This window comes from Centrocercus urophasianus, unplaced genomic scaffold (assembly GCF_019232065.1).
Source record: "Centrocercus urophasianus isolate 14NV4802_14NV808 unplaced genomic scaffold, USGS_Curo_1.0 seq_37, whole genome shotgun sequence".
Lineage (NCBI taxonomy): Eukaryota > Metazoa > Chordata > Aves > Galliformes > Phasianidae > Centrocercus > Centrocercus urophasianus.
Window position 1 is genome coordinate 1,125,452 of NW_024884944.1, and position 26,561 is coordinate 1,152,012.

At 48.0% G+C, this 26,561-nt stretch overlaps 1 protein-coding gene across 5 annotated transcripts in view; it reads right to left on the bottom strand.

The window, feature by feature from the left end:
- Positions 1–5,851: 5,851 nt before the first annotated feature.
- The window catches only part of ARHGAP32 (Rho GTPase activating protein 32), a 171,301-nt gene continuing 150,591 nt past the window's right edge, over positions 5,852–26,561 (bottom strand). For all 5 annotated transcript variants that reach the window (XM_042832071.1, XM_042832070.1, XM_042832072.1 and 2 more), the window contains 11 exons: positions 22,555–22,657; positions 19,739–19,883; positions 19,036–19,118; positions 17,055–17,162; positions 15,376–15,521; positions 13,461–13,662; positions 12,543–12,688; positions 11,540–11,614; positions 10,164–11,018; positions 8,596–9,506; positions 5,852–8,198 (listed from right to left, as the gene is read on the bottom strand). In XM_042832071.1, coding sequence (XP_042688005.1) covers positions 5,910–8,198; positions 8,596–9,506; positions 10,164–11,018; positions 11,540–11,614; positions 12,543–12,688; positions 13,461–13,662; positions 15,376–15,521; positions 17,055–17,162; positions 19,036–19,118; positions 19,739–19,883; positions 22,555–22,657 — 5,063 coding nt within the window. In that variant the 3' untranslated portion in view covers positions 5,852–5,909. The remainder of the gene's footprint in view (positions 8,199–8,595; positions 9,507–10,163; positions 11,019–11,539; positions 11,615–12,542; positions 12,689–13,460; positions 13,663–15,375; positions 15,522–17,054; positions 17,163–19,035; positions 19,119–19,738; positions 19,884–22,554; positions 22,658–26,561) is intronic.

Consider the following 26,561-nt stretch of genomic DNA (forward strand, 5'->3'; position numbering starts at 1 on the left):
ATATAGCTACTGATGAGATTGCCTGTCTTTGAGACTGAGCGCTGATTTGGAGGAGAGGAGGCTTTGGTTTTTGTGTGCACACCTTTTGTGGACTCACTGTTGTCACTCCCTGGAGCCCCCAAAGCAGCAGCAAGGCCTGGGGGCACGGCTGCATCCTGCAGCAGGTGCTCAGCCTCTGGAGGTGAGGAGATAAGCTGGGAAAGGAGAGCCTCAGGTGGCTCCTTGCATTCTGCCATTGTGTTGGCATTGCTCTGATGGCTGCTCAACTTGGTGCTTATGGCCAGGGCACTTCAGAGCCCTCTAGAATATAGCGGGGCATCTCGGGGGATGGAATAGAGGCACCAAGGGAGGGACTGAGCAGTGATGCTTCTCCAGTCTCAGCTGCTGCTTCTGGATGACTTGTTTGTCGTTGAATTCTTGTACCGGTGCGTCTGATGCTAAGCAAATAGATGGCAGCGTTCCTCTGGGGACGGAGCCCCGGAACAGCTGATGGTTTTCTGAGCAGCAGCAAACTGCTGAGCTCTGCAGTTTGTGTGTCTGCCTGGCAGGAGTGCAGGGACCCACAGCACTGCAGGCACAGCACCTGTGCTGCTGCAGCACCGAATGTTCTTCCTTGGGAAAACAAAACCCCAAATCTTTCCCTGGGTGTCAGGAGCTGGGGACCTGAACAGAAATGGCTACAACGAAGCTTAATTCTCGTAAACGGTCTCAAAAGTTGACTTTGAGCGGCAGAAGTGGTTGAACAGTGCCGCCTGGTGGGAAGCACGTGGGGAGAGAAATAGGGAGCTGCTGCTGGAAGCTGATGCAGGCATTGCCGCACACACGCAGCACTCCGATGGGCGTCGGAGATGCTGGGGGCTGCTCCAAGCTGTGCCCTTGCTTGCTTTGCTTTTGTGGCTTGAGGCCAAACCACCAGAGCAACCCTACAGCCCTCCGTGTTGAAGCTGAGTCTTAGGGGACAGGTTTGACCGTGGACCCGATCTTTTTAGCAATTAATGTATAGTGTTGCCACAAATGAAATGAGTTCTTGTGGACTTGAGCAAAGTGATTTGTGTTTGTTCACCTTGTTCTGCCTTTGCTGATCTCGTGTTAGGAGCCAGTGTTAGAAGCACTGCTGCTGACCTCAGCACGCAGTTTTGGGGTGGGGGAGGCTGCCTGTTGACCTTCCCAGGGTCCCTCTATCCCAAGCAGAAGTTAGCACAGCAGTAGCCTCACCATTGTCCCATCATGACAAACCCCAGTCATTACAGGTGCACAGAGAGGACCTGCTGAAAGTCCTCCCAACAACTTTTGCTATTAATTAACAGGAAGCAATATGCCTGCAGTGCCAAAATCCCCCCCGGCAGGGCGCAACGGCCACAGAGCTGCTGCCATCTGTCCATCCCCACCTCCCTGCCCCAACGCCTTCTGTGCTGAGCTATTTCTGCTGCCCTGTAGCAACCTAAAAATGCCCAGGCTGGTTTGTTGTTTGCTGCAGTCTGACTGGGCAGATCAGCAGCAGTTTGGGGTATTGGCACATGAGCACAAAGTCACCTCGTCCTGTGGCTTTAGAGATCCCTGCTGTGGCCATGAAATGGCTTTCCAGGGTTTGTTTTGTTTTTACTGTTAATTAATGAGGCAGAGACACAAACATGCACGTACACAGGAATAGTTTTTAACCTGGCTTGATTAATGCTGTCAAGTTGTACATCTGAGTGTGAGCTCAGTGGGACTGTTGCTTTTGCTTAATACCACAAGACACCTCAGTCTGGATTGTTGCATTACAGTACAAATAAAAAACAGAAACAAAACCACATCTGCATCATACAAGGTGAGAAGAATATGAGAATTCTAAATATTTACAGAGGAGGGCAGTGGGGAAACCACAAAAAATATTTACATAAAAATACATGAGCTTGTCAGCATATACATTTTACACCAGTTCACAAAAAAAAAAAAAAAAAAAAAAAAAAAAAAAAAAAAAAGACACTATATAAATTAGAGTGAAGGGAACTCCAAAGGTAACCCAAGACTTTCTGGGACGTTTCTCTCATGCGGCTCAGGGAAAGAAAAACCAAGTCTTCTACAGCAGGAAAATGAACAGCAAAACAACCCTGTCCTCCCCCCACCCCCCGCCACCCCCACAGACTGGATGAGGCAAGACTGCACACAAAGGTATTTTGCTGGATGGTTGCTTACACCAGACCATGCCTTCAATACCGGGTTTCTGTAGCACAAGGTTTGGGGAAAAGTGTTGCATGCCTAAGCCGCTGTAACAAAAGAAACTGAAACAATTTCTCATCCAGATTTCCTACCTACGCATCGCTTCAGGCAATGCCCTGGCCACTGCTGAATGGAGAGTGCATGTGAGGTTCTGTCCCTTCTGGGGTTAAAGAGGAACAGCATGTTTTGGGGTTGGTTTTGGTTTTGTGTAGCCATTTATACAATCCTTACCAACCCCTTTGAAATGATGAGCGCAAAATGAGCATCTCTGGAAAGACATAGGCACCAAGTTGTGGGCATTCTGTCACTTCTGCATATAGATTTCACCTGATAAGCCTCTTCTGAAAATCAGAAATGACTTTCTAGGGGTCAGGTCCTCATTACTCACAGGTCTCCTGTGGGTCACTCACTGCTCCAAGGTTGAGGTGGAAATTCAGAGCCCTGACTCTTGCATTGCATGAGGGAGAACTCAGCTAAGAACTTAGGAGGTGGAGATTGAAGATGTAGATACTGTGGTATACTTACTTGTGGTAAGTATAGGGGAATTATTTTAGATCACGCTGCTTGTCATCTTGGCTGGGAGTTGAGGTTAGGCAGTAAATTACTTTATCTGAGCAGAACTGGCCTTGCAATGGATTGTTCTTTGTTTGCCTTGCCATCCCCTTGCTCTCCCTCCCATTTCTCTGCTAGGATGCTGAGAACTGCATTATCAACTTACCTTCCTGGGACATCTGGTGTAACCTCCTCTCCTTGCTCTGATGCACAACGCCCTTTCATAGCTGATATGATTTTGGAAAGATATCTTGACTGACTGCGAATCAATTAATGGGCATGGAAAAACTAAAGACCATCAGCTTAACCACAGTGCAAGAGCAGAACTGCATAGTTGGCTATATGGCTTTGCATGGGGTGGGTGTGGGGATGACTGCTGAATCCTAGCAGTGTTTACCAAAGCTAAAAGAGAAGTGCTGATCTGTATTTGTGCCTGGGGCTGAACCTCGTGTTATTTAGCTGTGGTCCTGCACTGGTGGTAGGCTGTTCTTTGGGAGTGCACAGCCCTGAGTACGTGCTCACGTGGCTGTGCAAGGCTGGGGTGATGCTAGGGGTTTCTGCTGCGTGCCTTTCTTTCAATAGACATGTTCTTCTCTTAAGGGAAGTTTGCAGCACCCATCTTGGTGCATGGATGTGCGCTTCTATGAGCTTGTTTGGAAGGTGCTAAAAGCTTTTGTTCCCAAGGGGATGCTCAGCACCTGGTACAGCACAGGGAACTGGAGATGGCAGGCTTGGGGGGTAGGAGCACTGTGGGGAACGGTTGTCCAGGGATGGCACTTGGTATCTACAGGGAGATAGTGGCTTTGCACAGGAAAATCCAGAGGCATTTAGAATTGGTGGGAGCTGATTTCAGCCCCCTCGTAGCAGAAGGATAGTCCTGATTAGATAAGGCCAAAATGGAAGTTAGGTGCTGGGGGCAGGAGGGGGGAGTTAAGGCTTTCACAGAGAGAGAGGTTTGACCTCCAGCTCTCATTACCTGAATCCCAAATAGCCCAAACCAAAGCACAGTCCCTCGTTCAGATGGAGACCTCAGCAGCCATGGGAGTCTGTGCTCAGCACTACAGGACTGCTTCTCATCCTAACAGAACCCAGGGGTGCTCAACCCAGACCCCCCCCAGCTCTTGCACTGAGGGCTGGGGATGGCTCACCTAACACCTTCTTTCTGTGCATCTTTTTGTTATTCCTTAAAAGCAAACATTACAAATAGCGTTTCCCCGTGAAGAAACAAACCCTTCTACCTGGTAATTACTGGTAACCTGGCTCACAGTGCTTTTTTTCTTTTTCTGACTTCCAGATTTACTTCTGGAACATGTAACAACTCTTCTAGACAGAACGCTTAAAACATCAGCTTTGCACAACAAAATAGGACCATAAGGTACTGTTACTGAAACAGCCCCAGACAAGGCTACAAGAAGCAAACATCTGAAGACAGATCAGCTGCAAGAAGCAGATCTTAATGATTCAAAATAGCCATGAAACTTCTGTTAAAAAACAAAACAAAACCAACACAACTGATGTCAGCTCCCTTTAACTTTCACAGCTGTGTCCCAACTGCAGGACCTCCAGCTTTTTAATACAACATCAGAGATTCGAAATGGGTAGAGAAGTTCTTCAGCCACACAGAACAGGAATTGGTATTTATCAGTGAGCATTTAAAAATTCTAAATCTCAAGTATTGCTTGCAAGTCCTGTCTAATGAAACGGATGTGCTTTGTAAGGTGGGGTTGGAGTTGGTGCTGGGAAGTCTGGGAGGCTGCACAGGGTGGGTGCCTGACTTCTCTTACAGTACAGAAAGCTTTTAAATACTTAGGACTGAGATATTGGTGTATTACAGAGTGCACTGGCCTTCTGTCCCTACTTCTAACTGAATACTGGTATCATCTACACTTGTGATACAGGAGGGAATGTTATTTCACAGCACGTAACTGCTCCGCATGTGCTATGACTTCACAGGGATCCCTTTGCCAACACAGAGCTGAAAGCTTACAGAAAGCTGTGTCCTGCAGCCTTCAGCTTAAGGTCAATAGGAGCACTTCCCTGATCTAAGAGCTGCAGGTTCTGGCCCAGGGCAAAGAGCTGGCTGTGCAGGTAACTCAGTACTTGCACACTCATTCCCAGCTAGTAACTGTGCTCCAATTTACAAGCTGGGCGTAACACTATGGAGATCTTATTCATTCTGTAGATAGAGGATACTGGCTAGCCACAATATGGATTAAATTGTCTGCACCATAGCTAGCCCAGCAGCATAAAGGGTTGGCATGAAATGGATGTGCTGCTCCCAAGTGTCTGTTGTTTTCTTGTGTTGGCTTTTGGTATGAGAAATGTAAACCTGTGATCTACTCAGCTTCTACAGCAGACCTCTGCTTATGCTAGAGAACCTTCAAAGTAATTTGATTTCAGGTAGGCAGAAGCAACTTGTTAAGCAAGAAATTTAGGAAGTGTGCTGTATTTTGGATTTGCTTCAGAGCCTATTCACTAGGCTGAGGTCAAAATAGGCTCACACCCACTTCAAAGCAGTTGAAGTGGACCTGCTATGCCTAAGCAATAATCATTCAAGGAGAGGCTTGACCTTGGCATTGATCAAGACGAAAGTGTTCAGGAGGTCTCCCCCTGCTCCAGCAGCTTTCCACCTGCTCTTCCTGCATAACCTCAGAGGGGGGGGGAAGCAGTTCCTGCACGTCATGGAGAATCTTTCTTGGGAGCTAACAGTGGGAAAGGCAACACATGGGGCTCACAAAAACAGCAGCATGCACAGTCTGTCATGCATGGGATAATGGAGGCATGGTGAGGAAGTGGTAATAATGGCCAATGTTAAATCCAGGAAAGAAAAAACTTCCTTTCCCCTACCCCAGCAGCATCTCTTTCAGCTCTGCCTGTCCTCTCTGGCAATATCTGTGCGCCAACAGCCTGCCCTGTCGTTCCAGTTGTCTCAAATGACATGAAAAAGCTATATCTCTACTACATAAAAACGGTGAGTGGTGGGCTGGGAGGGATGGGGCTGAAGGTGGGTTTGCTTTGCTCATTGGGGCAGGAATTTATTTTTATTTTTATTTTTTTTCCATCGCTGAAAAAATAAAACAGTCCACTGTCCAGCAGAGGCTGTTTAAAACTCTATTATTTCAATTATTTCCATTATTTCTTTTACCTCCGTGTGCTCACTCAACATGGACCTCTGTTTCAGGCCTTTGCAAACACAGCTCTGTGGGAAGGAAGGCCCCCTGGCCGAGGGCCGTGGCGTAAATTCTACTGTGCACATGGGTAAAAGCGGGGGGCACACACCCCCCTTCTCCAGCATAGCCCCCTCTTTGGTGCTGAGGCATGGTATGGTAATCTTCCACGTTATCATACTGGGACATCACAGTCATAGTGCTTTGGCGTTTCCCAAGGGTTTGGTACGGGTAGAAGAGGGCAGAGTCCTTCTCCACGGACTCGCGGTGCTGCACCCTGAGGCTGTGGCTCCGTTCAGGTGAAGGCGGCGGTGCCATGGGGGAGGCTGCGTGCTCCTCTTCCTTGTAGCCATCTCTGGGGTGTTTCTCAATGGATGTGCTGGGCCTGGCTCGAGACCTTTCCAAATCTGGCCTGTCCTCCGCCAGCCTCACTTCCTTGTGGTTTAGTCTCAGGGTGTCCTGGTTTGCCAGGATGTACTTCCTGCCCAAGTGCTGGTAGCCCATGGGCTCGGTGGGCTCGGCGCCTTTGGGCCTGTAATCAGGATAAGGGGGTCCGTTTTTGGGTTCAGAAGGCTGCCTGTGGCTCGGCTCCTGCTGCAGGTGTGGCCGGTGGTCGCTGGCGCCACAGGTCGGCTCGTGCAGCTTCCTGCTGCGGATGCTGCTCTGCTTCTGGGGGAGGGACGGCTTCTCCGGCTGCCCGTTCCCGTAGGCGCCGTGGTAGTGGGCTCTGTCCAGCTCTGGCTCAGGGTGCTGCATGTAGTAACGTTCCTCCCCGTCAGGTGTAGCTGCCTTGGCCGGGTACTTCCCCTCCTTCCCTTCCGCCACAGTGAGTAGCCCGCTCTTCCCAGGGTCTGACTTGCTGCGCAAGTGAATGATATCCGGCCCTCCCGGGTCCTCTGGCAGCAGCGGGGTCACGTTGTCATACTGCGACATCAGTGGCCCTTTCACTTTCTGCCGTGTGCGGCTCTCGCGGCGAATAGACTGCATGCGGTACTTCTCCATGTCTTCCAGGTCCCACGACATGTACATGTGCTTGATGTCCGGGGCAGGAGGCACGTCCCTGCTGATGAAGCTGTGCTCCTTGCCTGCCAGGTGGCCGATGAGGCCGCCCCGTGGGTAGGCAGACAGGCCGGGGTAGCGGTGCAAGCCCTTGCTGTGAAGCCGTGCCTCGTAGGACGTGAAGTCGCGGCTGTGCAGCGGGTGGAAAGGCCTGACCCGCATGGTGCTGTAGGGGTCCAGGTCATAGAAGTTCCCATCGGCAGAGGTGTAATAGGAAGATCCGGAGGAGCTGGAATAAGGGCTGTAGCGGTAATGCACCCTCCCGTTCTCAAAGTAAGGCTGCAGCTGAGTGACGTGGTAGTCGGAGTGAGGCTGATATGGCTTGTACTGGTAGAGGGGCCGCGGGCAGAACAGTGGCTCATCGTCTGGAGGCACCTCGGTGCGCGAAATGGGGACGGAGCGGATGGCAGAGGCGGCCGGAGTGGGAACGTGCAGCGACTGAACCCTACGGATGGTGGGGTAGGGTGGAGGGTCCTCGGCGTAGGCGGCGTTCCGCAGACCTGTGGGGCTCACGGAGGACGCAAACTCCATCCGGCTGCGAGGTTTGGAGTAGACAGCAGAGCTGCTCCTCCCTTGGTTTGTGTAGGTGTTGTAGCGAGCACTCGCGGAAGTGGGTGTCTCCGATCGAGGAGGGTAGGCTGGGTGCTGATCTGGCTTGCTGTGATAGCTCACGTGAGGAGGGACGCTCTCAGGTCGGTACTGGTGGATGGAGGTCGGCTTGTGGTGCAGGTAGACGTCTGGCCCGGAGGGCTCCAGGATGCTCTCGGGTTTGGGGTGCGGCACATACATGGACTGCAGGGAGGCGTGCTTGGGGGGCGGCGGCGGAGCAAGAGGTGGTGGCGGCAGAGGTGGTGGTGGCGGTGCTGGAGGAGGCAGCAGGACTTCCTCTACGGAGGAGGCCAGCATGGAGGAAGCCAGGAAGGCGTGGTAGTTGGAGTTATTGATCGCGTCAGTGTTGTTGGAGTGCATGGCGGCAGCTATTTTGCTCTCCAGTGTTCTCACAGGTGGGACAGGCGGAGTGAAGCCGTAGGAGGAGTGAGTAGGGACAGACTCGGAGCGCAGGTGCAGCAGGGGAGCCCTCGTACCCTCCCGTGGCTTTTCCAAACGGCTCTGGTGGCTGCTGGGTACAGAGGAGGAGCGGTGGCTGCTGGAAGTGCTTTCTGTGGCAAAACCAGGAGTAGGCTCAGGTGGTTTTTCAGGTGCAGCTGCACCCCAAACCTGTTGGGAAGAGATCAGAAGTTAGAGGCAATTCCCTCACTGGGAATATCTGTCAATTATTTGGTTCTGAGCACTTCAGAAATGCCATCCGCTGAATCAGTAACCCCAGCAAATACTTCCCCCTTCCCCTCCATCCCCTCAAAACTTCTGAGAGCAACTGTATTTGGGACATTACTTTATGTTCACCTAGGCAATTTTGTGCTGCACTCCTGTCAGGCTGTGCCTCTGCCATACACTCACAATTCCCTGTAACTTGCAAGGAGCCTCTTGCCTCTTCCAGGGGCGAGACTGAGTGCGACTCTCCCTGACTTCAGTCCCCTATAATTACATAGGAGCTGTGCACAGGTGTTGCACTGGCAAACAGGTGCAAGGCCGAGCAAGGGGCGCATCCACATACCTGGCTGGAATTGCTGGATGCTTTTGCAGAGGCTGCTGGCACTTGTCCCACTGCAGACTGGTGATCCTGCCTCTGCGGTGGGGTGGGCTGGCTGCCTGTGGGTGTGCGCTGTGCAGCAGTGCCATCTGCCTGAATTAGGGCTGGACCAGCTGCATGCTGACATGTTGGTGCACGGTTAGGCTCAGCTGCTGCTGTCTGGATGGTTGTCAGATACGGCACTGGGACTGGGGTGCTTTTCTCCCCAGCAGTTACAGGAGTCTCAAGTTTGTCATCAGCTGAACAGGTGGAAGTGAGCTGCTTGTCCCCAGACGTGCATGCATGAACGTGGGGCTTATCCATAGGTAAGTCGGTTGTAGGTGGCTCCCAGTCGGGCAGTGCCCCTGGAGCGTGCTGCCGTGTCTGCTCCCAGTCCTCAGCAGGGGCTGGGAACTGCTCTTTGTTCTCCATTTGACCAGCAAGGTAGCTGGGCTGCTCTTGCTCTGCATCTCTTCTAGCAGGCACATCCCCAGGCACGCTGGTGTGAAGAGGCTGGGGGTCCTGACTTCCAGGTGCACCTGGAGGGTGGTTCTGCTCCTGAGCTGTGCTGCTAGCTTGAAAATCCTGCTCAACTGGTGCACTAGTCTGGAAGTGAAGCTGGTTCTCAGGCAGATCAGTATACAGGTGAAGCTTGTCTGGAGCTCCAGCAGAGAGATGGAGCTTTTCCAGAGCTGTAGCAGCTTCAGTTTCTCCGTAAGTGGTGCTTTCAGAGTGGGCATCTCCTGGCTTTTTCTGAGACTGAGCAGATGCTTGCTGTGCAGACTCAGCTAACGCTAGGGCTAGCATGCGCGCTGCGTTTTTCGGAGGAGGAGGAGGGATAAGAGACACAGAACTGACAGGAACAGGATCCTGGGGGGAGTCGAGGGCAACTGCTCCTAATAGGGGGAAAATCGAAAGAGAGAGTGATTTTATGTTACCCAGTAAGGAGAGTGACCTAACCTTAATGACTACCCCAAGAAAAATAGATGCTTTCCACATTTTCACAGTAGTAATTCCTCCTGATGCGAAACACTGTATCTTCTGTCTTACATACAAATGCTGCTCAATAGCACAGCAGTTCATCGCAAAGAGTGAAAAACACAAGAGATTGTCTAAAGGCTCCTCTTGTATTTCTAAAGAGGTAGGAAGTAGGTAGCAGAGAATGAGACACCCTTACACAATTTTGATCATAAGTTTTTGGGCAAAAAGGATCCCTTCTTCGAGTGTTGGCAGATCTTTAACTTAAAAAAAGAGAAGTCTTAGATGAACTATCAGCTGAAATGTTTTAGAAGAACATGCTATAGATTTTCGTGTACAACATGATGGGAAAAGAAAGCAGAATAGAAAGTATTATGGACAGGTATCCGAGATCTGTGTGATGTAGGAAGAAGACAGAGGTTAAGACCGTACCGATTTGCACAGCCCTGCAAGAACATTTTTGTGATCAGAACTGACGGGCAATCCCCTCTCCTAAAAGGCACGCAGAGATGGACTTTTTTGAGAGCAGGTCCCCTTTGGAACTTAAAGAAAGAATGGAGGAAAATGCACTGTACCTGGCTGTGCGTGTCCACTGGGTACAGTCTTATTCTGACTGCTTGACATTGGTCTCTCCCCTTCATCTGGCAACTCTGGTTTGCCAGCAGCCACTATCTGGGCATGCTTTAGCTCTTGATGGGCTTCCTCCTCTGCTGCTCTTTCAGTTTCTTTCAGAGGTAAAGACATCTGGGTTGGGAACCTGTTTGTGATTTCAGCGATACCAATCTCTTCGCTCCAGTTGGAAGTGGAAGAGTTTCTGGTTGTGATGAGCATCCCCCCAATTGATTCTGACGTGCAGCTGGGCAGTGCAAAGGAGACAGGTTCTGACGTGGTCAGCGGTGGAGATTTGATGGGCTTTTTCCCCATCTGGGGCGAGGTGTCGCTGGGTTTGAAGGTCTTCTCTTCGGTCGGGCTCAGGTCCAGAGTAAAGAAGGGACTCATCTTCTCTTGGAATGGAGAGACTGGCTCAGAGCTCGTGGCGCTGCCCGGTGTCTGGGACTGGCTGCCTGATTCTAAGTCCTTCTTCAAGAGGCTTGGCTTCTCCTTACTGATGCCGATGGACTCCAGCATGGAGGTGCTGCTGTCTGGGCAATCAGACTCTGTTTGGGGTGGGCTGCACTGAAAAGACATTGGGTCAAAATCCAGGCTGGCAACGCCAATATCTGGTGGGCTCAGGTCAACATCTTCGGCAGAGCGAGGAGAAATGAGGGCAGGAACGTGGATGAGCTCCTTATCCCCATCACTGTTGTCATGTGGAAGGTTGTCATAAGAATTGCAGCGATTCATGCTTCCTAAGAGCTCTCCATTGAAGGAAGCAGACAGTGCATCACTACTGGATCTGGGTCTTCTGGGTCGAAACCGGTTAGATTCACCTAGGAATGAATAGATACATAGGGGTTAAGTGTCAAACTTTCACTGTCTGAGGAGGCAATGGCTTGGTGCTTCTCAATTGCACGCAAGATGCTCACCTGGCGAGCTCTAAAAAGAAAAACAGTGTAGTTATCAATAGCTAATAGTTAATTAAGTTTGCTCAAACTCTTTTCAAAGCAGTTATCAGCTCTGTCTCAGTCTGGAACCGAGCTGTTTGCATAAGTGAAATGGGTTGAAGTGTGCTGCGGTTCTGTCTCTCTCAGGAAACATTTTCCTTCCAATGCTATCTTTTTCAATTTAGAAGAGAAAGGGGGAGAGGGCAAGGAATGAAAGGTATACAAAACCCTCAGATGAAAAACAAAGATCTGAAAAGCACTGCTCTGATACCACTGCCCAACAGGGCTGGATAAGCTGCTTCATTAACAAGTCCAGCTTTTACTGAGGGATGACAGGCATCTGCCCTGCTGCTTATCTGCAATCTCAGTGATGTTACCTTTTTTTTTAAACCCACATTTTGCCTTACCATCAACGGCGTGCAGAGAGGTAAGTGATTCTTCGCTTTTAGCTGAGCGAAGAGTCCCGCTGTCTCCTCGTCCCCCTGGGGAAATAAAACCAGACAGTGACAAGCTGAATTATGGAAGTGGTTGACATTTGATTATGGAGTGGTGGCAGGAAGGCTTCTAGCAACGGTACCACTGTCTTGAAAGTAATAGTTGTGCTTTTATTGTTTGCTGTTTGGTTTGCACTCCAAAGCCCTTGAAGAAAACCATTATCCTGTCATGGTGTTAATGTGATTTAGTCTAAGATGAATGCAATGTTTTTGTGGGGGAGGTTGGCCTGGATGGCTGGCAGAGGTCCCTTCCAACCTGCAAGCAGCATTTGCACAGCTGGTTTTATGAGCACTAAACAAGCACAACTAAAATGCTCAAGGGAGACTGTCTTCACGTACAGCCATGGAATGTGTTTGTTACGCTGAAAACTAGAGGTTATAATTTGAAAGGGCATCAGGGTGAGGATGGGACACAACTCCCCGCTGGCCACACTTCAGGATTTGTGGTATGTTCTTCTGCGAAAATGCACAGTTGCTGTTTTTAAACTTGGAAAGAGACAGTAAATTATATATGGAAAGGGCTGAGAAGTCAGAGTCTACGTAGCTACAGAAAGATGCTGGATGCCTTCTTTCTATGGGAATGTTTGTGGAAAAGTGCCTTTACGTAGTTTAGATGTGTGTCTTCTGACAAAAGCAAAACGGTGCCAGAAGCATATTCCAACTTCCATAGCAAGTGTTGGAAGAAAACATTGAGAGCTTTGTAGAGGTGCTCATTTACTGTCCTTCCAAAGCTACTCGGAGGAAAGGCAGAAGGGCTGTGCTCTAAGAGGTCCGGATCCTGAGTGAACACATTCGGAAAAGATGGGTTAACTAAAGATGCTATGCACGGGCTTGAACGCTAGAAGGAGATCCAAGCACACTGAAAGCATGAATCCTACACTGCTGTTTTTTTTGAAAGCTGGCTTTGCAGCCTTACCTGCCAGGGCTATGACCTTCATCTCTGAGGGCTCGCTGGGGTTGCGCTGCAGTTTGCGTTTGGACACAGAGGATGACTTTCCCAGGTTGAAGAAGGAACGCCAGCTGCCAACGGGCGATTTCTTCATCTTACTGGGCGGTCTTTTTCTGGAGTGAGAAAACAGAGTGAATGGGGTGAGTTGTGGTGCAGGGTGAGGGAAGAGCTGTGCTGAGCTCTTGAGACCACTGACTTGTTCCTAGCATGGCCCAGCCTCTGCTGAAACAGACCTCAGAAACTCGGTCTCTTTCAAAGATGTTTCCATTCTTACAGCTCAGCCCTGAAGCTGGCATGAATTCCTCCAATCTATGCAAAGCAAGATGCAGTGAAGGCGAGCAAAGGCTCCACAGCTGTACAGTACAGCATGCAAGGAACAGCTTTTATTCTGTAACTGCTTTCTGAGGAACCATGCAGCCTTACAGGGCATTCAGAAGCACCTCTTCTGCTGTGATAACAAATCATCAGCCTCCTCCCACTGCCCTGTTTGATTTCCAGTGCCAGCAATTCTGTCCAATGGGTCTGCTTAGACAACCAGAGTTTGTTTCAGGCATAGGGTCCTGAGATCTGGAAAACCCCAGTGTTTCCATGTACAACTAGCACAGGCAAGGATAGAAATCTGATGGCTTTATACATCTCATGACTGCCTGCTCAAAAAGGAAGGAATGGCACTGTTGTGTGGCTAAACTGAGCCTACTGGGCAACTGTGTGTTAGTTCATTGAATCCTCAAGAGTCCAAAGTGGGTGGAAATTGCCTACAATGCTTTATGCACGATTAGTGTACGTTAGTTTCAGTAAGTTTTAGCAGTAGTAATAATACAAAAAAAAACCAAAACAAAACAAACATATTCAAACCAATGTGCTGGAAATGAAACTCCTCTCTACCTTTCTGATGGAAAGTCAATGACTGTGTGGAATTTCCCTTGTAAAGCTGCAGGTCCTTCTCCCACTTCAATGTATCTATTGTCTGTCACCATGGGGGAGTTGATCTGGCCTTGTGTCCGCGCCTGTGCCTCCTCCAGCGTGAGCAGCTTTGTGGAGGGAGAAGACACCAACAGAGACTTGGGTCGTGATAAAGAACTGTGTCCTGTAAGGGAAAGCCACAGATAAGAGGGAGGATCAGAAAGCAGCAGCACAGCCATCACACTTCAGGGGGAGGTGATATATTCTACTAAGACTTGGCTATCCTAACCACTGGAGGATGATGTCAAAACAACCATTTTGTCAGGGATGTTTATGATGAAGGACAAACTCATAATTGAGAGCAGCTTACTGTATTAAACACACACACACACACACACACACACACACACACACACACAAAAAAAAAAAAAAAAACCCTGGAAAACTGGGTCAAATAGGTAGAAATCTTCACTGCCATACTTTAATCAAGCTTCATCTCCATGCAAAACATCATAATGACAGTGAGTTTTGTTCTTATAAAGTTCAGGTTTAAGCATTTTCAGGATATGGCAACAGGAAATGCTGTACACACTGAAGCTGCTACAAACCAGTGTGCAGGTGGATACAGAGAACTGCATCTAGCTTGTCTTTCTCTTGTCCTGCTTACAGCCTGTGATTGTTTTTGGAGATAAATGTCAGCTGCTACTATCTGTTGTTCAGCCTTAGAGTGCAGAGCAGTGCTGCAGGGAGCACGAGGAGTCTGCTTTAAGAGCTGTCCTTGTTTGCCATTGCTTACAGAGCAAGCATTTACGTGGTTATGCTCATGTGAGTAAGAGGTGTGGGAAGGAAGTCTATCATCCCCTTCTATCACCATCCTGGTTGGATCCATTCCTACTATTTATTCCTTTAACATCACAGCTCCTGGGTAACATGTGCACAGCCTCATGTGTCTGTTAGCTGTACCTGTGTACTCAGGGTGAAGTTCGGACCAAGCAGGTATTCAGACATCCAGCTGTCTTGCAACTAGACTAACTTGGGATGGCTTAAAGCAGGATGTGGAATGCTTTTGCTTCTATCAGCCTGGTACAGGTTGGGATGCTGTGCTGAGGACTGCTTTGCCAGAGCTCAGTATTCCTGAGCTTAGTTGATGCAGTGCAAGACATCCTGACCCTTCCGCCCCCCAGTTTTGTGGTAAAGCAGACAGTGTGAGCCTGAGTCATTAAACAATCAGCCAAATTTAAACGCTCCACTCTAAAGCCTGGATGATCATTTGGCTCAGGTTCTTTGCATGTTGATCTTCCCCTGGCAGAGCTCCACCTGCTGTGGGCTGTCCTTTCCCAGCCAAGCTAACCTCTGGTCCTGACACAAAAATTGCCTTCCAGCAGGAACAAAAGCTGGACTTGCAGCAACTGCGCTGTCCAAAGTAGAGTAATGCTTGTATAAAAATGGGAAGCAACAAATATTCTAGGAAAGCAGCTCTGTAAACTCCACAGGTGTTAATAACTGCTGTGCAAAATTCATTGGAAGGTCAGCTTATCAAAGCAGATGCAACAAACTGTGGAATAGTAACAGCTTGTGCTCTTCACGTTTACTCATCTAACATGAGTAGTGGTTTTTAAAAAGAGAGGCAATGGGGAACAGACTTAAGTTATTCTGTATGGCTTTTCAGTGCTAGGACCTAACAGCAGCAGCCAAACATTCCCATGTATGTTGTTGTACAGCATCCTGAGCTATTTGAGAATGATGATGGTGGCCATGTTTGCCATATTCTTATACAACCTTGGAAATCTGTTGTCTCCTTGATAGTAAAAGCATAGTTCAGATATTGTGGAGGATTTCCATTAAGTGTCTGCTACTGTTTTTGATCAAGGTAAAGCTAATGGAGGAAGATCCTCACCTGCTCCATCTCGTATGACTGAGCTGAATTTGGAGCTGAAGAGGACGTCTGTGTGGTTCAAGATGAATTCCACAACGACTGACTGGATCCGCACCTCCATGAAGGCAGCTGTTCCACTGAAGCAGGCAGACTCAATCTGCTTTGATCTGAAGAAAAGGCAGATTAAGTACCACTGCATCCAGCCAGAAGAGTGGGAAGGTGTGCACCCCTTGGGTAAGGCTTTGGCTCATGTTAACTGTTATGCCTCACTGCACAGGCAGACAAGACATTAGGGACAGACAAGAGATGAAATCTCATCAAAGCATTATACAGACATCAGACTGACTGCAGTGATTTATACCCTGCTGTGGCTAACCTGGCAGGTGGCTCAGCACCATGCAGTTGTTTGCTCACTTCCTGCCTTCCCAATGGGACAGGAGAGAGAATCAGGGGAAAAACAAGTAGAACTGGTGATTGAGATAAAACCATTTATTAAGATAGAGAAAAGGAAAAGAAAAATAGTTACAACTACGTACTGCTCACCACCCCCAGCAATGCCCAGCCAGCCTCTGAGCAGTGGAAGGAATGAACTCCCACCCCCTTCAAAACCTCCTTGCCATATGGGATGGAATATTCCTTTATCAGTTTCACTCAGCTGTCCTCATCCTGCTCCCCCCCTCCCTGGGCTCTCTGCTGTGAACGGCCTTGGCTCTGCACAGCACTGCTTAGCAGTAACTATGAACATCAGCTAACCAGAGCTGGTTTTCTCTTAGAACCATAACATGGCACTGCAAAAAAAAAAACAAAACAATTCCATCCCAGCTGAAACTAAGACGTACCCAGATTTTGGGTTTAGGCTGAAAGAGGTAAAAGAAACACTGGGTCAAAAAGGAAAAGAAGAGTGTGGCAGGTCCAGATGGAGGTAAATGTATTGCATACATAAAGCAGGAGCTCACCCTTAACTTCCTTCCAGAAACAATGAGTGGCAGCAGTTTAATGCAGTGGCACTGCACAAAGCCCAGCATGGGCTTCTACATGGCTTTCCCTCCAGCAGGGAATGTCTCCAGCTGGTCCTGCTCAGCAAGAATCCCAGTATTCATAACAGCAAACTCAAATGAGATCTTTTAAAAGGAGTGCTTGTGAGTGAATTGCCAGAGAGGAGAAAATAGCTCTCCCTCATTAACTGCTCACAGGGGGAGCTATGACTCAGACTTCTCAGGCTGGTAACAAAGCAGTGCAGAAATCAATGCAATAGAGGCCAGGGGTGATTTTCTTTCTTTCTTTTAAAGCACAAATTTTAAAATTACACCATTAATTTTAGAACACCCCGTCAGGCACATGGAAAACAAACTGTAGGGAAATGATCTTGGAGAAATGACTCCGAATCTGAATTTTTGCAGCCAAAAGCTGTCAGATGAAAGCCTGGAGATTTCTGCAGTGGGAAATCAGTGATGCCACTGGACAAGTTTTCCTGGATGATCAAGGACAAACCAGTTCCATACAGGGGAAATTATCATCTGGAAATTGTGCTGGTGGGGCAGGGGGAGAACAGTCCAGGCTCTTCCCCTGCTCTGAGTATAACTTATTAGACATGTGACAAGAGAAAAGCACGTTTGATGGAGAAAAGGGTCAGATTGTTGTGGTTTCCTTTTTCTGGAGAACAGATATAAGTCTCAAAATGGAAAGAAAAACAAGTTTACCTTAAAAGGTTTGGAGCCCAAACAATGGCTAAGTTCTTCGCGTGCATATTTGTGATGGTGCAGTAATCAGCTAAACGAGCTAAGTGTCTCATTAGGTATTCCAGTGTCCTGGAAAACAAGAGAGGCACAAATGTTCAGCATCAATGAGCGTGCCATGCTGCAATTGACAAAACGAACCTCAGTTCATTGTTTGCATTTTCTTTTCTTTTTTTTTTCCTACTGTAACCAATCAAAACAAAAGTTGCACTGTGCATCCTCAGAAGAATGGTGAAGTTGTCCTTATCATAACAGCTACATGGGGGGGGGGTCTCTTCTGAGTCATCCAGGGCAAAGGAAAAAGCTGCTTTCTGCCACAGGACTGGATCCAGCAGACAAGGAGGTGGAGGGGGATCAGCCAAATGCCACCAGCAGAGCACCCTGGAACTTCATCATGTTGCTGCATTATCACCACCCCATGACACTAAAATGCAACTTATGAAGCATTTTGATCATTCTGCAACGTTTATTGAGAGTTCAGAGAATCATAGAATGGCCTGGGTTGAAAAGGACCGCAATGATCATCTAGTTTCAACCCCCCTGCCATGTGTGCAGGGTCACCAAACACCAGATCAGGCTGCCCAGAGCCACAGGAGTTACAGGAAAGAACACTGAATATTAACCTGGTAAGGGGAGCCTGAGCTTCAAACAGCCCAGGATGCCAGCAAAAGTGTATCTGAATACAACTTAAGCAATGAGTGCCTCCAGCTTTCTTACAGATGTAGGAGAGAGGCCCAGCAGATTCCAGGTTAAACTTCACCAATAAAATAAAGCTGCTTTTTACATTACCCACCACTGCTACTGCAAATCTGGGCAGAGGAAGAGGGGCTCCATCCCTTCCAGCACACACAGCCCCATCTCACTGCATCTCATACAGTGCCCCCAGCAAACAGCACAGCTCAGCACCTGCCTGAATGCTCCTTCATCACCACAGCTCACATTTAGTTGGTATTAAATCCCATACAGCACATAAATCACTCGATGACGTTTAATTAGCAAATAACATGCACTGTAATAAGTCAAGCTAATTACCATACACTACTCATCAATATTTGAATACCTGCAAGCATAATTTCTAATGTACATAATCATATTATGATTGGTCACATTGATGACCATGCATTATGATAGATTAATTATGGTAGGCTAATTATGTCTTACTGTAAATTATTAATACCAATCATCATACATTACATTTAGTTAACACTAAATATTATCACTAGTTAGTTATATATTAGATTTAGTTAGTTAATCATATTTTGAGATTAACATATATTATTTATACCAATCAATATATTAAAAATGGTCAAGACAAATTATTATTAAAACCAATCACCACACTTTGTAGTACGAGGACATTTCTTGTACAGTGCAGAAGTTATTAATACTGGCTAATTGCCTATTAGTATACACTGCAATGGTAAGAGCTAAATTATCACACACCACAAATAGTCACAAATATCAATTAGCACATATTGATATTATCAATACTAATTACTGCATGCTGGTCTAATAAGCTCGTTGCCATTTAAACAATAAACACTATCAATAGTTATTAAGTCAGTGTTAGCATTTGTTAATTATCATCATTGCTACTGGCATTAAATATTAAGCAGATACTAAGTGCCAGACTGCAGCACCCCTGCAGCCACCAGCTGCATCCCCATGTTGAGGGACTGACCCAAAAATGGGCCCTCCTCAATGGCATCAGCCACTTCTGACCTCCTCAGCATGGATGTCCCTCCTGCATGGACTTCAGAGGAAGTAAAATAAGACTTCACAAAGTATATAATGGTGGGTTGGTAATGATCTAAATAAACTACAAACCATCTCCATGACCCCCTTTAAGGTACACAGGCATAACATAGCCAGCATGAGACAAAACCCGGAACGGCATCATTTGCTGCTCTGAAATGCAGCAATGCAGAGCGAGGGCAGCACTGACCTGTAGTGAGGTGGGGGCAGCTGCTGGATGACATCGTGGATTCTCACCAACCGCTCCTCGTCTGTAGCAGCAGAAACAGCATCCTGGAAGAACACAGAAAGGGATTTAGACACAAATAGCAGCTGCAGGATCTGGAAATATGGGGACAATGCGCTGCTCGTTAGCACTGAGGCAGATTTTTTGAGCCCTTCTGCCTTCCAAGAGGCATCTTGGGGAGATAGAGGTGTATGCAGCTGATGTGATAAAAGGATGAGGAACCCAAGCACTGGGCCGGTTTACAGCCTGACTGTGCAGCTCAGCTCCCTGCAGTGGGCATCCATCTCCAAGTACCATTCCTGTTCTATGAATAGTTGGGGCATAGAAAAAAAAAGCAGGAATTCTCCAAACGTGGCATCAGTGTGATGCAGGACATGGCAGTGACATGTGAGCAAACCTCATGGGGCAACAGAATAAGGGTCTCAGGCCTTGGCACCACTGTGCCCATTTCCCACCGTTTTAGTGGCAGGATGCTACCAGCAGGTGGACACCTGGTGCGTGGGAAGCATGAGCTGCTTGTTTTACACATTACATCCTCTAGATCTCTATAATAACCCAAACTTAAACTGAATTTAGACCAAAAAAGGTGAGCAGATGTGTGTGTATGTGACAGGTCACACCACGAGGCCCTGGGAGAGCTAAATGAAAGACATTGCCTTGTACTTACTGAGAACTTCTCGTAGAGTTGGTAGGTCAGCAGAGGGTTCGGGAGCTCCCTGAAGTACATTTTGCAGAGGGAGCTCACGCTGTGAATGTCATGGATATAATTGTCCTTGGTTAGGTCAGGAATCTGCTCGGAGTCAAACTCATGGCTGCAGAGGACACAAAAATGGGCACAAAAAAGAGGAATTTAAAAAAAAAAAACAACAAAACAATAAAAATTACAGCCAAGAAAAGCAAGAGGTTGTACAGGAAGAAATAAATACTTAGTCACCAACACCACACGAGCCATGCTAGACTGGATGTTTCCAAAATAGACCTTTTATTTATGGTAAGGCATTCTCAGTTAGCTTTACAACTGATTGCCTGGTCTACAACAACTTGCAGAGCCCCCAGAGCATGTTTTCCAGGAGCACAGAGCTGCCTGGAGGAAAAGTCCCTGCAGGTCAGAGCAAAAACTGCTTCCCTTTGCATTTCAAAGGCCTGGAAACTGAAATGAGAAAGAAATGCTGAGCAGCAGCGCTGCTGGCAGCTGCTGTCCACTGAAATTTTAGCATGCAGAAATTCCTTGGGTCCAATGGTGAGCTGAGCATGCCTCTGCTGTGGGGTGAAGAGTGCCTGGAACCACACGAAGACGATCCCTGTGCATTCCCTTGGTTTTTAGAGAGAGAAAAAAACAAAATCACAAACATTTATGAAAGAAATGCTGGGCTTTGAAGGCCAGGAGCTGGCTTGCTGTTAGGGTACGTGCATGGAGGTTGCAGTTTTGAATTAGCAGGCTGGCTCTGCAGGGGCCAGCAGGGTGAGTCAGGCACAGGGAGCTGTGAGAACAGGGACTGCTGCAGCCAGGACTTGGTTTCCCTGCAATCCTCTCTAAGCTGTAAACCAAAGTGCTTAATGTTGACACGGGGAATCAGCTTGTCTACACTCCAACTGCAGCAAAGTCAGGAGCTCGGTGACCCTCATCTTGGCCTCCCTGTCCACGCCAAGCAGTGTGCAGCACAGAAGGTACAACCTGCCTTAGCCTCAGACGCCGCCTCTGTGCTGCAGGGAAGATCCAGTCTCTAGCATGCCCAAGGCACCAGGAGTACTTGTAATTGCAGTGTCAGGTGTGCATCCCCTACAGGATGGGGAAGGAGATGCTCCCTGCACCTGGACATGAAGGGGCAGACAAGGGGAGAAGAGAGGTCTGCTTCTTCAGACAAGAATAAGAACAGTCTGCTCCAGGTCCTCATCCCAGGGAAGGCACAGAAGCAAATAAAGGTTTCTGTTTTCCCCATCTGATGGATTCCCTGCAACCACAGTCCTCTGTGTTCAGTCTACACAGCTCCCACAGGCGTGTTCTGACTCATCACCTACTCACATCTGGAAGACAAACTTGTTTCCTGCTCTTGCCTCCACGGAAGAAGGAACTCAAAACCAAAAGCAAAGGAAGGCACCAGCCCACCCCTACAAATAAACTGAGCCCTGGCTGATGCCTGGCCTCATCCCGCCCTCCTGCTACCCCTGAGTATTTGCTGAGGAAGAAATCTCATGCCACGTTATAGAGAACTACCCCTGCAGAAGCAGAACACGGAGTGAGGAAATGGAAGCCTTACATTCAGCCTTCCCCAAAGGAAGATTTTGTTAGCGGGAGAGTTTTGCAGTATCTCCAAAAAAGCCAAAACCAGAATGCAGAGGGAAACAAGCCAACCTGACACTGCTGTGCTTATCAGACTCATCAAGGCACATTTTGCTTACAAAAAGCAGTAGTGATTTAGATGAACAGGGACGGTGTCTACAAGTTATGCCATGTATTCCACTCCTTTTGTCCCAGAAAACTGAGAAGGATGCTATCACCTCATTCTCTTTATTAGACCAGGGAATTATGCAGTTAATGTATCTGGAAAAACATTTTTAAATGTACATCCAAATTGAAAATGGTCATGGCTAAGCAAGGGGAAAAAAAATGGGCTAGAGTGGTGACAGAAAGGATGGACCAGCTCAAGTTGGAACGAGGAATTAAAGGGTTGGAACTGAGGCAAGGACAACCATTTTCTTCAGCAGACTGCTGTGCACAGCAGCTACAGGCAGGGTCCTTGGAGCCCTCATAGCAAAGCCTCACAAGCAGATTTTCAAAATTGTGATGAAAAAACAGGATTAAGCCGAACCAGAATAAGCCCCTCCATACAAGGGCTCGTACAGTAAGTGTGCCGGCTCAAAGCTGTCCATTTAACTTGGAAATAGCTGGTACAAAAAGGATATCCTCCATAGGGAAAATACCCCTTTGCTGCCTCTGAGGGCCTGGAATTGGTCACATCCCACAGTGTTCCCTAAGTCCCTTCACAACAGAAGAAAGCACAGCAAGCGAGGGGAGGAAAAATCCAGAGCCTCACAAAAGGATAAAGGACATAAATGGTGACACGAGCAGCTCCCAAGCAGGGGTGAGGTGCACTTTGCCATCCCCCACACAGCAATGCCACCCACCAAGGATTATGCAAGTGCTCCATCACACGTCACTAATTAATTGCTAATATGCCAGGAGCCCAAATCAGCAAGGAGAAACATCAGCTGCTCAAAAGGGCTCTGGGAACAAAAGGAAACGGGAATGTAACCTGACAGCAGCGACACTGCAGACCCAGAGCCTTCCAATGCTCTGTCCTGAAGGAGAACTTCCTGCACCAGCAAGTCTGAACACCCCGTGTTCCTACAGAACAGCAACAAGCCCTGCACAGCACTGCTGAGCACACACTGCCTGCATGCAGCTGCCTCTGAACAGGCCTCTGAACACCCCAAACATGGCACGTGTCCCATCCCAGCCCCACTGACAGCTCTGTCACTCACCGCAGTTTCTGGATGTTGGATGCGACACCGGACAGGCGGTATATCCCATCCACAATGCCATGCTTCTCAATGAATTCAGTGCAGCTCTTGAGGACCTGGGGGACTAAAGAATAAGTGTCAGCAGTTAGTTGAGCTTGTTATTCAAGTGTGGTTCAGGCTGTGCTCTTGTCACATCCCATCCACTAAGCCCAGCCGGGCTCCATTGCTTGGTTCTTCCTTAGAGGAGAAAGCTGTCAGAGATGTCACTGCTGGTGAGGAAACTGGACAGAGGTGAGTTCTTTGCTTTAAAGAAGTGCCAGGACCTATGAATCAGCCTGGAGAAAGTCATTCTGGTGAAGCCAGAGACACTGCAAGTCCCATCACAGCTCCCACAAGAACGGTGGTGTTGAATCTCATGTCCAGAAGAGCTATGAAACTGATCCAATATGCTCTCTTTGGCCAAAAGGCTCCCTTTGTTTCCAGACCAACATGGATTGATTTACACAGTTTGGTTTCAGCAACTACAAATGTTGAGTGGATGCTGCTTTCTGCACAAGGGAAAGTGCAGTGTTTACAACTGGTAATTTCCTCCCCAAAGTACACAACAAACCACACTCACAGAAAGAGCAGACAGACCGTGGTATGACAGAATGGAAAAAATAAGCCCAGAAGATATAATTAGGTGTCAAGTTAATACCTAAGCCACTTCACCAACTGATTCTTTCCATTTGACTTCAGCCCCACGCAGCATCCACTGCCTGAATATCTGTCCATCTGTAGGTTTGAGGAGGAGCACATCATGTTATCTACCATAGGGAGATAAAACTTCTCTAAGCATAGAGAAAATTAGGACTGAGCTCCTGTGAACAACAGCAAACCTGCAGGGCAAAGCCCACATTCGTGTGGATTCCTCCACCAAACACCTTTGTGCCACAACTCCTATGATGATCGAGATTTATTCTTACATGAGATGCTAAGTCTGATCCTCAATAGGTCACATGGCAAATCCCCTTCTATCAAGCAGCAAATGCCATCTGCCACTCAGTTTTCCTAAGTGTTGCCGAACAGAGATGCAGACAAACAGCAAGAGAAGAGTTGTAAGTGGTTCCATGGGGGTCAGCAGAAGCACCCTGGGTTATGGGCACGTCTGCTCCACACTTGGGCACACAACAGAATGAACCACGCAGGCCCAGCCAGGCAGAATGTGTGTTCCTCATTTTGGAATGGGTCCTCAGTGCCATCAGCTGAATGTCTGAGAGCAGGGCAGGCAGAACAGATGGCCCTACACCAGAATACGGTTTCAAGAAGCATTTTTAGAGGACACAATCTTTATGAAAAAAAATAATAATAATAATAATAAAATTCCACACCTCTTGAAGAAAAAAGTTCTAAAGTGTAAAGCAGATAGGGTAGGAGTTGCACCATACTCCAGCAATTGCCAAAAAAGGCAACAGTGTGCCTTGTGTTGCACTGCGGCATTAGACAAGCATGGCCCAGGTATAAATGGATGCAGAAAGATGGGAGACGAGCACAGCACCCTCCCCTGAGGTGGACAAGGGACTGATGCTGACACAGGGTGAGGAAGGAGAGCACCGTGGACTGCAAAACACACGGCATCAGCGCTCAGTTTCACACAGACAAAGGAAGATAACGTGGGATGTCCCACAAAACCAGCAGCACCCACTGAAAGAAATGAGCAAATAAATGGTGCATTCCCTGCCTGGCTGGTTCCCACCAGGGAGGCTGACACCACACAGCACAGGGGCAGACCACGCAGCCCCCCTCTTTCTCTGCCCCTCCTTCTGGGCTTGATCTAGCTGTGTAAACACACAGCATGGTGAGAGCGGTATTTATGTCCCCGCTCATCTGAGCAGCGACCCATTGTGATACTGTGAATGGGGTCAGGGGAGCACAGAGGGGAGGAGGGGGCTGCAGGAGCAACAGCACACAGCACTCATCACGGAAGGGCTGGGCACAGTCAGAATTAATGCACACTGAAAACATCCAGCAGGCTTCTTCCACGCATTTCCTAATCTGGTTGCCAGGACGATCTGTTCTTTAAGCTAAATATATCATGCCAGCACCACAGATATTTTGGGGGGAATTTTGCATGGTTGAAGAAGTGACTGAATTACAAAGTAGGGCCTTAATTATAGTGGAAGGCCCTTTGCTGGAATGGTGATTCGATTTTTCTGATTTCTGAACAAAGATGACACCTGACAAGTGTATTTAATCGCCCTCTCCCCTTTGAATTCTAAGCCCTTTAGCTAGATCCACACTTACATATGTGTATGGATGGGAAGAATCATCTGTTGCCACCAGAACAAAGCATCAGGAAGACAGCACAGGCCACAGCTTCACTGTGCAAACGTGAGCTCTGCCACAACTACCCACACTGTGCCTCCTGCAGGCACCTATGCCTACCAGTCCCTGCTGTGGGGGCACAGGACTGCTGCCCATGCTCACTGACCCCACACACAGCCCTTTGCAGATCCAAATCCCCATGCATTTGTGGGGCAGCATTGCATCAACCTCTGATCTCATTCCTAACCCTGAGCTACGCCGTCTCCCTGCAGTGCTGTCACCAACTGACCGCAGTGTGCCAAACCCGCCTCCAGCTGCTGCATCTGAGCCCCTTCCCTTGGTGAGGCTCTGAGCACTGCACACACATCCTGCTCCAAAATCCACCACCTTCCTTCCCTCCATCCCTTACCCATTGCTTTTTCCAACCACGTTGGCATTGTGGCCAAACAATAGGAATGTCTGCCCCAGCCAAAGCCCTGCCAGACTGCATCCCTGCAGCAGCTGGAAGAATTGCTTCAACTTGTTCCTGAGCATCTCTTCGGTACTATGAAAGGTTTATTGCATCTCTTAAGGCTCATCAACTGGTTAATTCTTCCCCATTAAGAGGAGGCAGAAGTTTTACGGTTTTCATTCCGAAGAGCAACTTGATTCATCTTGAAATCAGACACATTTCCTCTCCTACCATCTTGTTGTTTTTTGTTTCGTTTTGTTTTTCCCTTTTTAATCATTTGTAATGTTCTCTCTCTGGATTTTTATTTTTCCAGTGCATTTCTGGAATCAGAACTATTTGTTCAGCCTGGGGAATGAGGCCTCCCATCAAGCTCCCCTCTAACAGCATCATTTCCACCCTATTACAGCAATAAGGTGTGCTGCCACATAAGCCAGGCCTTTGGCTGGTTAATGGCCCACAGCCTGCTGAAATGCAGCCGCTCAGCTGAATTTCACACACAGCAAACCAACGCAGAAAGCAAAACCTGTCACCCACCAAGCACAGCAAATGAACAGCTCCAAGTGCCACCCAAGCACAAAGGTAAAGCCAAACACATCCATCTCCCTCACTGCACAAACCCAAGGTTGTCTAAGAACATACCAATGAATATATTCAATAAATAGCGTTGCTCTTATCCCAAACATTCTCCTATTTTTAGCTCAACTTTTCAAAGAAATATCCAAGTATTTCCACCCAGGGCATCGCCTGCACATGTTTTTACAAGCATACAGACAGCAACACTCCCCACGTAGCCACAGAAAAGCTAACTCTGAAATATTTTCTTCCTGGGACCTTTGGCTCATTCTACATCTGTGTCCTTAAGTTTGAATCACCAGGATTAAGAGAGAAGAACAAAACCAAACAAACAGCGACTTAGAGATGCTCCCTTCCTGACTTTGCAGAAGCGACCCACACTGTAAGGATTCGTACTGCTGAGGTGCTGAGTAAAGTCCAAAGCAGCACAAGCTGCACTATTTCCTAGCAATATGCAACACTTTTATTTGAAGGTGTGACCCGTGTTCTGCATCCCTTGTGATAAAGAAGAGGGGCCATAAAACACAGATTGGTTACCACGCAGTGCTCACTGCGGAGTCAGCCTCTGGCACTGCCCTCTGCTGTGTAAGATGGGACTGCTTGGTTATGGCAGCTTGTCCAGGAACTGTGTAACAGAAAAAAAAGGGCAAGGTCTGAGAAACATAAATCTCACCATGCTGCATCAAGCTGGCAGGCAGGC